Below are 14,250 nucleotides of genomic sequence, written 5' to 3'. Positions count from 1 at the left end.
ACCATGTAAAGACAACAGTCTCATCTGTCTTGCAATCTTCTTTTTGTGTGGCTATCGAGTTTACTTCACAGCTGCCAAGCCAATACCATCTCGGGCCAGATGTCCAATGGGCAGCGTTGTTTGCATCAATCTAAGCTTGACCCCCTTCAAGACGCCAGAGATATCGGGATCACATTATACTTAGCCGCCTGAGCAAATGGCAAGGTACAGTGTCAACTTTCTCACAACAGCTCTCCGAGAAAAACACCACTTGGCCCCTCTATTCCCTCACTACTTTCCCCCTTACATGTCTATCGTGTCATTGAACCGCAAGACACCGGTATACTTGAAGACACCATCCACGCCAGTGGGAATCTTCTCAGGAGGTGGATTGGTCAGTGGTCCAGTCTCGGATGATTTGTCGACCACAAGAGCAAGGCCTTGAGCCTTGATTGCATCAACGAGGGCGGGCACCAATTTCTGTGGACACATTCATGAGCAATTTTTTCTAACAAGTTCATGTAAAATCACTCGTATCTTGTACGCAGCACTTACCAATAGTCGCGAGGTAATCAGCAACCCCATGAAGTTGTTGTTTTGTGCCGTCCTCACCACTTCCTTGATCGAGCTAGACCTGCGCCCGTGGTTTGCCGCCGCTGCGATCATCTGCGGTGGGGCCATCGAGATCTCCTCGCGGCCTAGGTCATTGCAGAGAAACACGGGGAAATTGGGCTGCTTCCAGTTGAGAGCGGTGCACACACTTGGACTGTACGAACTGAAGACCACCGACCGCACAGCTGCGGCACCGCCTGACTGTTGGGTTTGTGCACGCTGCACACGTGCATGGTCAAAGACGGTGGTCAGCACGGAGTCGACAAAGCGGTTGAGGTCTCCGCTGTTGTACACGGACGGGTCGATGGTTTGTTGCTGCTGGTGGTGGTGATTCGGTATATTCTCGTCCATGGGGTAGATGAAGTGCAAGTTCACATGTATGCTGGGCGGGAGGATCTCCAGTGCGTCTGCGAGGGTGAGTCCTGCAGTCGCAAAGAGGCGGTGAACTTCATGCAGCTCAGTCTGAGGGCCGAGTTGGCCGGAGCCCAGGATGTTCCTCGAGGCCGAGTTCCTCAGCATCTGCTCAAACTGTGCATAGTTGAGCCACGAGACAGGAACTGCAACCCCTCCCATGCCCAGATCGACTGTGCGCGTAGGCCATAGCACGGGAATGCCATCTTTCGTCTGCTGTACATAGAGACGTACAAAGTCGCCGACGAGACTGGATCCGGTGACAAAACTGCTGATGTGTCGATCGAACTGCCTGGTTGCCTTCCAGTACGTCTCGAAATCAGTGATCTCGAGTGGCTTGCCCCGGAAGGGCTTGATGACCTGCGTATTGAAACTGATCTGACCAATAGCACGTAGCCGGGGGTCAAACAGGGGAAGACAGCAGCTACCAGAGCTCGTCAGAGATGCACGGAAAGTATTGGGCAAAGCAACCGTCTTTGCAATAATCTTAGCGCCATAGGTCGGGAAGACGTCAAAGTCTAATGTGAAAGAATCAAGGTTGTCGATTTGGAACGAAACAAGTCGGGTATCTTCTTGGAAGGGAAGGATGATGTTCTTGGGAATGAGGTCGGAAGCTTTGGAGGAAACGGTCAAGCGGGCTGCCGGGTATTTGCCGTCGTGGAAGAAAACCAATGGTTGTTCGCCGTCTCCGCCAAAATTGATCTGAACAACCGTCTTGGTGTCGAGGAAGTTATGCCCATATCTGCGCAGCGGGATGATGGGCGGTGGAAGTTCGAGATCCGGGATACCGTCCGGATCAATCGACATTGGCTCAGGCGCGCTGCTTGAGCCAAGTGCTCCAAGCATTGGGGGAACAAGTTGAGCAGCTCTGGGGCTTGTCTCCCTCATAGAGTCGCCAAGCAGTGCAGTCAATAGGTTCATGCACTCGAGATGACCTTCCCATGCCGCGTAGTACAAGGCCGGAAGATCCTTCTCGTCCAGGATTGTAGCATCAACTCCTTCATCCAACAGAGCTCGCAGACAAGGGACGTTGCCCTCGCTTGCTGCATGTACAAGCGGCGTCCACCCATAGAGCTTGTCGACCTGGTCCAGATCAGCACCAAACTGTTTCAACAAGCCCAGAAGATCAGGATTCTTGGCAGATCTTGCCACAAGGTGTTGAGGGTATAGCCCTTCGGCGTCGGGTAGTATTTGGGCGCCATTGGTAAGAAGCAACTGCACGATAGCGAAAGATCCGTGCTTGCATGCCAGATTCAGGGGTGCGTGGTCGGTGTCAGAAATGGGGTTCAACACTGCGCCGCTGTGGATGAGTCGTTGGACACAGTCCAGATGGTTGTGTATGATTGCATGCACCAACGGCCGGAAATTGTCGTGATCGATGAGATTGATTGTGTCCGCATCCACTGCTGTCGTATTAGCAAATCTTCAGGTCACCTACCATAACGATTTAGAGTCTTACCGGCCAGGAGCGCCTCTATCATGTCAAGACGGCCATGCATACTGGCATAATGTAGCGGTACTCGACCATATACATCCCTCCTGTTGACAGCCACGCCCTGGGACAGAGCCAGATTCAGGACGAAAGAGTTGCCATAGATGGTTGCTTGATGCAAGCAGTTCCTCTCGTTGATGTCGTCTTCAGAGCGTATATCCACCAGGCCAGTAGCCAACAAAGCCTTCAGAGATTCCTGAGGGGCTTCGTTGATGGAAGCAAGGAAAGTCCTCGTGATTCTCTCCTTGAGGGCTAGAGCTAGACCCGAATCCGAATCGACCACTACTTGCATGCGAGACAACAGATCTTTCAGGGAATCAAGATTGCCTGAAAGGGTTGTCTCTAGAAGCAATGTGTCCGCATCACCCTCGTCTGTGCCCAGAAGATGTTGGCTGCTCACAATGTGATCCGGACGTGTTTGCTCCTCGAAGCTGACATGGTCCCCGTCTGCCCAGGCGCCAAGTTCCTGCAGACTCGTGGTGACCTGGTCGGACAGCTCGCTGATGACGGTCGGATTGAAGAACGGCTGCACCTCGACAGCCCGGGACAGGTACAGCTCCTTGGTTTTGGATTTGGACGTCTTGTCCCATTTCTTCAAGATCTTAGAAAACGCCGTTCCATTCACATCGACAAACTGCTGTAACTTGTTCAGATCGTTGGCAAATTGCTGGAAGCCCTCTTGTAAGGTGGTGAATTTGGCCGAGCGTCTCGAGATGCCCTGACGAGACTGGAGGACCCTTTTCTTGTCCAGCAGAGTTTTGAGGCGAATTTTGAGCTAACAAATAGAGTCAGAATCGGAATCATTCTTTTAGAGCATGGTTTCGTTATGTACCTCTGCTTCTTTCTGGAGATAGAATGCATTGACTTTTTCGAGCTCACGTTCCTAAAACACGGTTAGCAGCCGTTAGGACTGCGTTTCGCACTCTTTTCCAACTTGGTAGCGTACCAGCTGGAAGAAAAATGTGGCCTTATTTGCTTGTAAAGCTGCCTGGTGATCCGCTGGGGCGGAGGGCTGGAGCGGATCATGTTGGGCTTGTAGCTGCGGAGTCGCGGAGAGCTTCTTTATGAGCTGTGATAATGATAGTTAGCGGACACAAGATGCCTTTCTTGTTGATGCTGCAAGTCTCTATGCAGTATCCTAGCCCAATATGTAATGAGGGCTCTCGGCTTTTGAATCAAGACATCGTTCGTAATAACAGAATTCGATTCAATTTTGAATCCGCTGAGGAGCGAATTAGATGAAGGACGGGATGGCGTAAAAAACATACTTTCTTCAATGCCTTGTAATTGACAAAGCTGGCAGCATACTCCGGGACCTCAAGCTGGCGCTTCTGGATCTGCTTGCCAAATTTCCTGCTAAATATTAGCAACAGCTTAAGCTAATCTGTGGGCAAGAACAGACAGAAGGAAGTAGGCAACATCATTAGAAATACAGTCAAGGTGCAAGGGGGCAACACTCACATGGTGTGAAACGAGGGCCGGTGACCTAGGAGGCCACTGGCTGGTTTGCAAGGATTTTTCACAAGAAAACGGATGACCGAGCGTCGTCTGTTATATGAGTATGAGCCCTACAAGGCCCCAGAGGTTCTCAAGACTAGAGAATGTATCAGACGCCCAGAGCCCTTGAACAAGCCCGTGCAGGTGTGACGTTGGTCCTGCACTCCCCGCCTCTGGCTCAACAGTCGTCTGAGCTGACTATGACTGGACACTTCTTCCGGGAAATTTTGTCCACGAGACGCACAGTCAATCCTTGACGGGCAAGGTGGAGATCAGCACAGTCGTCCAGCGCTGGGCTACCCACGTCGCTGGCAGCACGTGGGACTATAATAGGACTCAAAGCCCCGCGCAGATGGATGACGACGTCTTCCCTGAGCGGTTCTTCTTCAGTGAAGGAGGGTCCACACTATGCGGATTCTGTGCAGAAGATGGTCAGAATGAGGTTCCGCGATATTCTGCAGCTCTATCCAGCTATGTTTAGTCTTCCTTATTCCTCCCGTCCCCGTACGCAGGAGAAGGACGGCCGCAGAATTGGAAGCACAGAAATGCAAAGAGTGTACGGGCAGCCATAAGAACAAAAAATTGGTCCGTCCTATGCCCGCAGTGGGTACAAGCAACTTGAGTCCCAGTAGAAAAGGATCGATGATGTAGATAGTGGTGGAGGCAGAAGGACCAGGTACTATTGGTACAGTCCGGTATATAGGCCCATTGCATGGGGTCAATATGCATAATGTAGTGAAGACCCCACCGGGAACAGGAGCAGGAAGTCTGGACAGTAAGATCGGCAAGGAAGAAAGGTGAATGATACTTAGATGTGTGCGTGTGTGTGCATGTATGTTGGGGGGGGGGGGGAGAGACTGGCTGTAGATTGCCTGGCAAAACGACAAGGGCCAATGTTGAAGTATGACCAAAAGGAAGCAGGAGATACATACCAGAAAGTCTTCTATTGGATCCCAAGATATGCAGCGTGTATTCCGTACCGAGACAACGGCGTGGTGACAGTAACGCCCACGCAAGCCTGGGTCCGCTTTGCTTTTGGGGAGGAAGGGGGGGGGGGGTGTACCGTGGCTGACACCCTCGATGTTTCCAGGCAGGGTTCGTACAAGCCGTACCAGATGCTGCAAATTATGCAAGGCAGCAACAAGGTATGATTTCCTAATCTGCAATGGACAATCTCCAAACAGAAATAGGGACTGGGCCAACCTGCAGAGGCCCTCTTGCCGATCAATATGAGCCAAAGGGCTGCTCAGATTGTGGAGGATGAACACAATACTGGCAAGGCGGAATTCGAGCCCTTGTCTGGAACCAGGGTCCAAGTCCCAGAAGACGTACAATTCTGGTGTATGTTGAAGCTGGGTGACTGACGTGTGGATGTTGTTTCTTGAGGCCGGAAAATCGAGCTTGGGTTTTGAGATAGAGTTGGGTTCGAGACGGGCGGGCTAGGCAAGTACAAGTACAAGTACCTCTTTCCAGGGAAGGTGGTGGATGAGGTCGTGGTGGCCAACGCAAGATCAAGACTCCACAAATTGTTGGCGTGCGAAGAGAGGGAAAATTTTTGCCGTGACCAATGTTGGCAGAATTAGAAGATGTGATGTGTGCCCTGAGAAATAGTCTTCGTGGTCCTCGCAAGAGCAAGAGCAGAGCAGAACACGGCGATGCTACAATACAAACTTGTTGAAGGGAGGGTCTTGAGGTCCGGTGCACGGGAGGCCCAAAACAGCATTCCCTAGCTGCCAGGAGTGTGTACCTGTACCTAGCGCAGAGTACTTCGCGAGAGAGAGAGCGACGCGAGGGCCAGTCACAGGCCAGAACAGGGCAACGGCTCGCAAAGTTACTAAGTGCACGAATTGCTTCCTCCCTGCTTCATCCAACAACCAAATCCATTGATTTTCTCTATGTACCGATCTCACGAGCCTCGTGTCTTTCTCGATTTGGATGTCTTTTAGAATGGTCCAATGAGACCCCGCAAACAGCGCACATGGCCCTTCTTGCATATCCGCAAGGCGTACGTACCGAGTACCGCAGTACCTCGACTAGTTTACTTAAGATTCCCCACAGTTCGTCAGGTGGGACCCCACCCATGGCAGCGCAGATGGAATTGTGACTGGACTCTCCTCACACGCTGAGAGAGAGGGAGAGAAAAGCGTCATCCTCGGCGGGTTTTTGGTTGCCTGTTGCTACTTTACGAATCGAGTCCTGTGTGGTCCAAAATAGGAGGGCCAGACGCGGGCGTCATTGTTGCCAGGATCCTTAGGAGCAATAGTCCAGGTGAGTGTGTATTGGACACAGAAAGCCGGTGTCGTGACGGAATCTGGGCCGCGACGAGAAGCCGGTTGCGCATCCTCACGATGCCGTTAACCCATAGACCGCGATTGCTTGTCTCCCCCCTGCCCCTGCTATGACTGTGACCTAATTCAGGTTCGACGAGCGAACTGAACCATCCTTTCTTCGTGTATGGAACTCCTACCAATGACATGTCACCAGGCGTGGGTGCTAGCTCTCCTCTCTTATCATTACATTGCGGTCAAGAAAGAATATGCTTAATAATATGCTTGAATCAATAGCATTTCAGATTGGGGGAATCAAATTCTTGTGCTGTCAAGGGTAGTAAACATGTTGCCTGATGGCGAAATAACCTGCCCAAATTTTCAGGAATCCCAACTGTTACCAGCCCGCACGGCCTCCAAAGCACCAACGCAATCAACCTCCCGTCGTCTTGGGGCCGCTGCGCCGTCTACTTCGTGGCCTCGTCCTTCTTCGCTTTGTCATCCACCAGACTATCCGCCATGGCCTCCGCTGCTGCCTTGCGCAGTCTCTCTTCCGAGTCATCCATCTTGATGCCTGCCTTGTCCGGCTTGTCTTTGGCGTCCTTGTCATCATCGCTGTCGCCTAGACTGAAAGGGTCATTGTCCGCGATGGGATCGGGGTCCACATTAGACAGCGGCTGCCACTTGCTCGTCTTGCTCGGCGTCGCATCCTTGGGCGTATTTTTGGGTGAGGCGTTGTAGATGTCAATCTCCTCAGCACCTTCCTTGAATGCCACTTTCCGGGCGTCACTCGGCTTTGGCGACGTGGACGACGGCGGAGGCCTGAAAACGTTCGGGTTGGGCTGGCCTGGTCGAGCAGGTGCTTCAAGGTATCAGTACCAGTCAACTACTTTTCCTTGCAGGGGGAATTCGCGACGGGGTCGTTCTGCTTACTGCCATCGCTGTGGAACTTCATCCCGGCAAAGTCGTCGCTCAACAGCTCAGGATCGGCATCGTAGCGCTCGTAGTCCCGGCTCCTCCTGCCCGGCTCTCCACCGGCACTCCCTCCATACTGACCGTGCTGCTGCGACGGGCCGCCATTCTCGTCAAACTGCTCGTCGAACTTCTTCTTCAGATCCTTGAACCAGCTGTTGACCTTGGTCTGCGTCTCCTGGAAGCCCTTCTTCAGCTGTTCCTGTATGACGGGCAGATCATCGTCAATGAAGCTGTGCTCCCGATCATCGTACAGCTCGTTAGGCTTGAGCCCGGTCTCCTGGCGGCGGCGCGGCTGCGACGGCGGTCCCCGGTTGGACGTCCGTGCCTCGTATGCCGAGCTCTCGTAGTGTTCCGCCAGCCGGCGGGCGTAGGCCTCGTCCGCTTCGAGCTGCGACTGGGTGTTCTGCGGCCGAGGAGGCTGCGGAGGGGGCGTCTCCTCCGCGGCGTCATGCTGCACCGCGTCCGGGTCGCTCATCGCCAGCAGGGCATTAAACGCTGGGTCAATACGCCCGCCGCTAGCGATCAACACGGCCTTGATGACTGATGCATCGATGCTGGGGAAGGCCTCCTTGAGGATCGCCTCATTCTTCTGCTGCTCGGTCGCGGGGCGAGGAGGCTTGGGAGGAGGCGCCTCGTCAGAAGTGGTCGTCTGGGGATTGGTCGGAGATGGGGAGGAGGCAGCGGCGGCGGCAGCAGCAGCAGCAGCAGCAGGGGCTGGCTTGGGAGCTTCCGCAGGGGGTGAGGCTCCTGCTGAGGGGTTGGGCTTGGGGGCGCCTTCGTCCATGTTGGCAACACCTGATTCCTGGGCGTCTTCGTCGTCAGAGAAGTCCAGTGGCTTGATTGTAGTTGGAGACTCGGGAGCTTTGTCCTGAAGTGATGGACCAAATGTCAGCGCTGGTTCTCTCTCTCTAGCAGCAGCGGTTGGTGCATTGCATGAACCGTGCTCCTCCTGTGTTTGAGAGCCGTCTGTTCCTAGTGCTACCGAGATGAAGCTGGGAAATGGTCACTTACGGCCATATTGAACCGAAATAGGGTTACGAAATGGGATGGCTTCTCTTATAAATATATTAACAATAATAATAAAAAGAAGGTCGATATCGTAAAAGGAGACAAAGGGAGCACAAATGGGTGTGATGTATCGTTGGTAGAGGGGCGAGGGAGTGTTGCGAATCTGATGATGCTTTCCCTGGCACATAGCGCCAAGGGACTACGTTGTTATGCCAATGTGCCACCTAACCCCCACCTAAGCACATGAAGGTAACATTGTCATCCAGCAGGGGTCCAACAGTGCATTGTATGTAGCAGGTATGTAAGACTGCAGGCACTTCCAGGGTTGTTGGCCCGCCGATAAGATAAGCCCATCCATCCTGTGACGCCGCCCAGCCTGTCATCCATCCAACCTCGGACCGTCCATGAAGCAATGGCCAGCATCTGCTGAATACAAAGTACTCCTGCTGGAGTTGACCATGCCAAGTTTCTACACCATGACTTGAAAGACAGAATTCAAATCCTGTCTAAACTCCTTCTCTTTTCTCTTCCCAGGTCCATATGTTGCAGGTAGCAACATGGGGAACAATTCCAGTCGGGTTACGGCCCAGGATAAGTGAGAGATAGCCCGCGCCAACCCCCCCCCCCCCCTTTAAGAGTCCACAGCATCGTTCCTTGCTCTGCGCGCACCATGCCCCGAGATATGGAAACCTCTCAGCAGACAGCTGACCATCTTTGTCCGTTGCCTCGTATATAGGGCCATCCTGGACCTGAAGATCCAGCGCGACAAGCTGCACCAGTACCAGCGGCGCATCACCGGCCTGACCGACCGCGAGACCGATATCGCAAAGCAGATGCTCGCCAAGGGCGACAAGAAACGCGCGCTCCTCGCCCTCCGCCGGAAGAAATACCAGGAGTCCCTTCTGGCCAAGACAGACGCCCAGCTCGAACAGCTGGAGAAACTCACCGCCAACGTCGAGTTCGCCCAGATTCAAAAGGACGTCGTGTTCGGCTTGCAGCAGGGCACCAAGGTGCTGAAGGAGATACATGCCGAGATGGGCGGGATAGAGCACGTAGAAAAGTTGATGGGCGAGACGGCGGATGCAATTGCATATCAAAATGTGAGTTGACAATGCAGTCCTTGGGCAACCAGCCCCGGATGTTAACCAGGTCTTCTACTTCTAGGAGGTCAGCGAGATGCTCGGCGGCAAAATTTCGAACCAGGATGAAGACGAGGTCGAGGATGAGCTTGCGGCCTTGGAGGCCGAAGTGAAAGGGACACAAGCACTACCCAAGGTTCCGGATACTGCGCTGCCCGAACCTGTGAAGGAACATACCCCAGAAAGGTTGCCCGCAAAGGCGCCGCAGAAAGAACCGGAGCGACAAGCTGTGCTTGCGTAAGACAGAAATGGTTCTCAAGGCTGATATGCGGTACGAGACAAAACATCAATGACGAAAGTTCAGACATGAGGTGGATCATTCGCGCCCATGCGCCGACTCGGAAATAACCTAGTATTCTATTGCCTAGGCATAGACTCATTGCAGAGATGAAGGACGAGGCCAACCAAGTGTCAAACAAAAGATTCAGCCTGCTGGTGGTATCGATGCGTACAAAATGTTGTCATGTTAGCAGACCTCCTGCCCGGAAAGAAATATCATAGCAATCAAGCCAGCGGAGCTTGCCGGCTGAACAACGCCGTGCTATGCAGTCCCTTCCATCTATAGCTCTCGAACAATATCGTCGTAACACTCTATCAAATGCCATGCCGCCATGTAATGCGTAATGATCAGCCGTAACTCCTCTGTTGAAGCCTCTCTAGAATGCAGACCAGGTATAATCAAGGCGTGAAAATGCAAATAAACAGAGGCTCCTTCCGCCCACCCATGAAAACGCCGGTACGTTGGGAACACTGTGCTAGTGAACGCTAGTTGAACTCTGCACATAAAAGATAACAGATTCGAGTGTCAAGGTCCACCAGTCATATGCGACATTGACTCTCACTTGGGCGGTATATCAAGGGTGTCCGGGGGGTCCGTAAGGCCCGCGAATATGTATTGTGAAGGTTTGTCGCAAGCGAGCGTGGCTGGCTAACGGAGGATGACCACATCTCGAGATGGTGCCTGCTGCTCATAGATATACTGAACATTGCCCGACTCAGCCGGAGCCGCCATTGGGGTGAAGTGGTCGGATAGTACTCTATCATGATGAGGATATCTATGTCCAAGTATTAGCCAATGTGAAAGGTGAGGGTCAGCAGTTCAACTCGCCCATTCTGTTGAAATCCAGCAGAAACTCGATGCACAGGTATCGCATCCTGCGCAGGCCGCCGGACGAGAACTTCGTGCGGAACCTGCGGTCCTTGTGGGTTGGCGCGAGAAATCTGCTCTGGGGGAAGGAAAGGGGGGGCTTGACGCCACTCTGGCTGGGTAGTCGGCCGAACCTCATAATATAGAGGCCGCGCCGAGCTAATCGCTGGATCCCGATGAGGTGCGTCAAATCTGGGATCGTTGGCTTCTCCGACAACACGTCGATGCTCAGCGCTTCCGTATGCCGGTAAAGGAGAGGCGCGCCTGTACGACCGGAAATGATGAGGGCTCATTTCTCGCATGCGGGCAGGCTCTGTGTCCAGCAGCTCCCTTGGCCGAGCCTCTTCTCGAACACGAATGACGCGCGTTGAGGTGGGCATGGGAGCATCGTACGTATCTCGGGCAACCTCAACAGGTTCACGGAGTCGATACATGCGGCTCAATTCTTGCGACACCCCAACAGTCGAGTGTGGCCGTAATTCAGGATCATAGCGGGGCCCATACGGTGGTGGCACAAAACGCTCCCGGGGTGTCATGGCCATGACTGGTCTGAACCCATGGCTCGCTGGTGGGTGATGCTGGAACTCACTAGCCATAGGTCGAACATTAGAATGAACGGGATGTCGACCGGCCACACCAGCCTGTCCGATGGGCACTTGCTCCATACGCATTTGTTCTTCTCGAATCGCCCGGCCCGCAGATGGCTGCGTATCTTGCCTAGAGTGAGGAGAGATGGGTTCGATCGACGGCACAAGGAAATCCTTTAACTCCCCGTGAGGCAACCTTTCTGGGACTGAAGCATTCCGGGGATGGATCGGGAGGCGGGCGATACGCCTTCCAATCACGACACCTTCTGACGGAGCTAAGTCTAAACGAGGGCGATTGGGACCAGATACGAGAGTATCCTCCTTCGGATAATTACTGGTTGGCGATTCCTCTTGGCCAGAACGGTAACCGTGTGGCTGGCCTTCGCCGCGGAGTGGCTGTGAAGAGAGATAAGTCCGGTTTTCCCATGCTGGCTCAACTCTGCGCACTGGTGACATGATCTCAACGGAAGGCCGCTGCGTAGCATGTTGGCTGGAGGCCCTTTCAAGGGGGGTATATGAAGTCGTTGCCTCATTCTGTGCATGTCGATTCCGGTTGACAGCGTCTTCCCAACGCTTTTGAACAGCTTCGTAGCGTTTGAACCCACGTTTGTTCCTCTTGGACACTTTCTGCTGCGTCGAGTGCGCTGTGCCGGCCCGGGATTGCTTCGATATCCGTCTGCGGAGCGCCTTGGTCTTACGCTGACTATTCTGTTCGTGCTGCAGCATCTGATATGTGGTCATGTCCTGTAGAGTTCCGGCAAGTGTGCTTACCGCGCTACTTGCAACTGCTTCTTGCACAGAGTCATCATCACTAGACTCCTGTTCGTCATCATCAGAGTCATCAGAATCGTCAGAGTTGTCTGATATGACAACCACTTCTCGGAGAATGTCATCCAGTTGATCGCGGCCTGTCTCTTCATCTCCTCGCCACTTGACGAGAATATCCAGGCACGTCCTTTCCACGACTTTTCTCGCTATGTGCCAATCGGCCTCCTTGAGGAGTTCATCGTAGCGCGTGTGGGTATGTCGGATATGCGCGAGGACAGCGAGCTGCACACGTCGATGCAACGGGAGATCCGAGGTGCCGACTTTGGGTTTCCCATAATCTTTGCCCTGAGTGACATAGTCTGTTAACCAAATATGGACGTCAGCTAACGTAGCAACTCTTTGAACCCACCTTTCTGAAGGAGTGCTCGATGATCATCTGCTTGTCGAAGTTCGGTATTCGGGGGAATAGATCTCTCATGGCGGCTTCAGCCTGCCTGTTGATTTCCTCCTGTGTATCAGGTAGTTGCCAGTTGTCACCCGTTGATGAGACGACATCCCGACCAACCTGGGCCTTGGCTTGCTCGACAATAGTCCGTCGTATGTGATGACCCATGCGGTGAACTTGTAAGGCTAATTTTTTGACGTCGTCCTCGTCATTGTTATGTGCATCTTTTGCCGCCTGGGATCATCACAAGTCGTTAACCAAAGGTGGCCCTATTCAGAGTAAGTAAGAATGCGGAGACCGACGTACCGAGACAATGAAGATCATGGCATCTTGCTCCCGTGACAGCTCTTTGCATGCCTGGGTAAGTTCAGGGTTCCCGCTCGGCACGAACTCGAACCCAGGAGGCGGGGTAGTATCGGTGGTGACCTGCTGCTGGTGAGATGGCGCTACAGGCGAGGGCGTGCGAAGAGAGGATTACCTGGAACTCGAGCTTCTTCTCCTTGCGGTCTTTATTCTCGAAGAATTGGAAATAAGACTGATGCTTCGACTTGATATTCTTCTCCGGTATGGCGACCAGATTGCGAGGGACGGCAACATTGTCTCGTGCAGCGCGATGGTGCTTCTCCTTGACAGAGCGGCCGTTCGCGGCAACAACCAGCGCACTGTTGGCCTTGTTCCTCCCCATGACTGACGGCTTTTCACAAGCTTACCATGATAGAACAGGACGCGAAAAGGGCTTCAGGTACCCGAGGTGCATCAAGGATACCAAGTTAGCGCAGAGAGAAGGAGATGATTTGTTGACAAGCGTTGGACGAGAACTCGAGGAGGCGGGCTGCCTGGCCTTGAGCGTCTGTCCCGTCACTGGTTGCGAATCGCACGCAGGGTCAGCAAGCAGCGCTTGCGTAACTAGAGTGAGAGAAGAGGAGAATGGCACGATGATACGTGGTCAGTACAGATGAACCCAAGGCTGGACAGAGGATCCGCAGCGCAGACCAGTCTCCAGAAACAGAACGGGCGTCCTTGGTTCTTGAAAAGGAATGCCTTGCGGCACAGTCCAATGAACAACTTGAGGCGCGTGTGTGTTCAAAAGCAGAATAAGGCACACGCAGAGCAGTAAAGGCGCCTGTGCTAACGTCACGTCAGTCGGGCGACAAGTCGGGTGTCGACCGATTGAGCAGTCCTGGCTTGGGCAAAGTGTGGAGGTTGGAAGAGAGAACAGATGCGACGGAAGGTGGGGCGAGGGTGAGAAGTGCATGTGATGGGCAGGCCAATGGTGATGGCTTAGTAAGGCACGGTCCTAACCCTCCCGACTTGCAAGGCAGGTGTGCCTTTGGCAGCTTGGAGCTGGGTAGTCGCGACCAGCGAATGGCAAAACTCAGGGATGCAAGGCTCAAGAAATCAATAGGATGCAAGGAGCAGGACGAGGGCTCTCGAGAACTTTGGACTGAAGTACAGATCAAGAACTACAAAAATCCACTCTTCGGAAACGGTGCGGCAGAACCATCAGCATCGCCAGCATGGCTGACTTTGATCTCAACTCCTCGTTCATCCCTGCCCTGCACAAGCCACCTGCACTTCTGCCCATCGCAAAGCATCGTGAGAGCCTGCTGTATCTTGTCGAGACATATCCCATCGTCATCGTGGTTGGCCAGACAGGCTCAGGCAAGACAACTCAGATACCGCAATTTCTCGAAAAGGCTGGATGGTGTGCGGAGGGAAAAGTCCTTGGGATCACGCAGGTGAGCCGGATGATATCTCTCCCAGCTCGAGTATGTTTTGCTAACTTCCTCCAGCCAAGGCGGGTGGCCGCTACTACAGTTGCCGTCAGGGTTGCTGAAGAATATGGATGTGAGGTCGGGAAGGAGGTGGGATACTCTATCCGCTTCGAAGATGCCACATCCGCTGCCACACGGATCAAGTTCA

At 53.4% G+C, this 14,250-nt stretch overlaps 4 protein-coding genes across 4 annotated transcripts; 1 reads left to right on the top strand and 3 right to left on the bottom strand.

The window, feature by feature from the left end:
- Nucleotides 1–21: 21 nt before the first annotated feature.
- Nucleotides 22–3,915, bottom strand: M406DRAFT_346194 (ankyrin; the record flags this gene model as incomplete). Its single annotated transcript, XM_040922162.1, has 7 exons — nt 22–459; nt 535–2,405; nt 2,462–3,269; nt 3,327–3,377; nt 3,441–3,563; nt 3,763–3,847; nt 3,893–3,915. The coding sequence occupies 7 exons, from the start codon at nt 3,913–3,915 to the stop codon at nt 283–285; spliced, it is 3,138 nt and encodes a 1,045-aa protein (XP_040777092.1). The 3' UTR covers nt 22–282.
- A 2,626-nt stretch (nt 3,916–6,541) lies between these two features.
- Nucleotides 6,542–8,348, bottom strand: M406DRAFT_290512 (uncharacterized protein). Its single transcript, XM_040918907.1, has 4 exons — nt 8,245–8,348; nt 8,029–8,101; nt 7,192–7,947; nt 6,542–7,120 (listed from the first exon to the last, which is right to left on the bottom strand). The coding sequence occupies exons 1-4, from the start codon at nt 8,248–8,250 to the stop codon at nt 6,726–6,728; spliced, it is 1,230 nt and encodes a 409-aa protein (XP_040777091.1). The 5' UTR covers nt 8,251–8,348; the 3' UTR covers nt 6,542–6,725.
- Nucleotides 8,349–8,731: 383 nt separating this feature from the next.
- M406DRAFT_356214 (uncharacterized protein) lies at nt 8,732–9,686 on the top strand. The gene is made up of 3 exons (XM_040923384.1): nt 8,732–8,836; nt 8,978–9,341; nt 9,406–9,686. The coding sequence occupies exons 1-3, from the start codon at nt 8,799–8,801 to the stop codon at nt 9,619–9,621; spliced, it is 618 nt and encodes a 205-aa protein (XP_040777090.1). The 5' UTR covers nt 8,732–8,798; the 3' UTR covers nt 9,622–9,686.
- A 1,709-nt stretch (nt 9,687–11,395) lies between these two features.
- Nucleotides 11,396–13,512, bottom strand: M406DRAFT_351342 (uncharacterized protein; the record flags this gene model as incomplete). Its single annotated transcript, XM_040922623.1, has 6 exons — nt 12,806–13,512; nt 12,634–12,759; nt 12,292–12,561; nt 11,886–12,227; nt 11,720–11,840; nt 11,396–11,613 (listed from the first exon to the last, which is right to left on the bottom strand). The coding sequence occupies exons 1-6, from the start codon at nt 13,010–13,012 to the stop codon at nt 11,396–11,398; spliced, it is 1,284 nt and encodes a 427-aa protein (XP_040777089.1). The 5' UTR covers nt 13,013–13,512.
- Between the last annotated feature and the right edge of the window lie 738 nt (nt 13,513–14,250).

This window comes from Cryphonectria parasitica, assembly GCF_011745365.1.
Source record: "Cryphonectria parasitica EP155 unplaced genomic scaffold M406scaffold_4, whole genome shotgun sequence".
Classification (NCBI taxonomy): domain Eukaryota; kingdom Fungi; phylum Ascomycota; class Sordariomycetes; order Diaporthales; family Cryphonectriaceae; genus Cryphonectria; species Cryphonectria parasitica.
This window is presented reverse-complemented; position numbering and strand designations above follow the sequence as displayed.

Bases quoted from the DNA above. Each gene is read 5' to 3' on its own strand.
- M406DRAFT_290512 (XM_040918907.1), bottom strand. The intron at 7,948-8,028 runs GTGTTGCCAACA...CTCCCAAGCCAG, and splicing joins CGAAGACGCCCAGGAATCAG to CCCCTGCTGCTGCTGCTGCT. The intron at 7,121-7,191 runs GTAAGCAGAACG...GATACCTTGAAG, and splicing joins GAAGTTCCACAGCGATGGCA to CACCTGCTCGACCAGGCCAG.
- M406DRAFT_356214 (XM_040923384.1), top strand. From the start codon at position 8,799: ATGGGGAACAATTCCAGTCGGGTTACGGCCCAGGATAA. The intron at 8,837-8,977 runs GTGAGAGATAGC...CCTCGTATATAG, and splicing joins CGGGTTACGGCCCAGGATAA to GGCCATCCTGGACCTGAAGA. The intron at 9,342-9,405 runs GTGAGTTGACAA...TTCTACTTCTAG, and splicing joins ATGCAATTGCATATCAAAAT to GAGGTCAGCGAGATGCTCGG.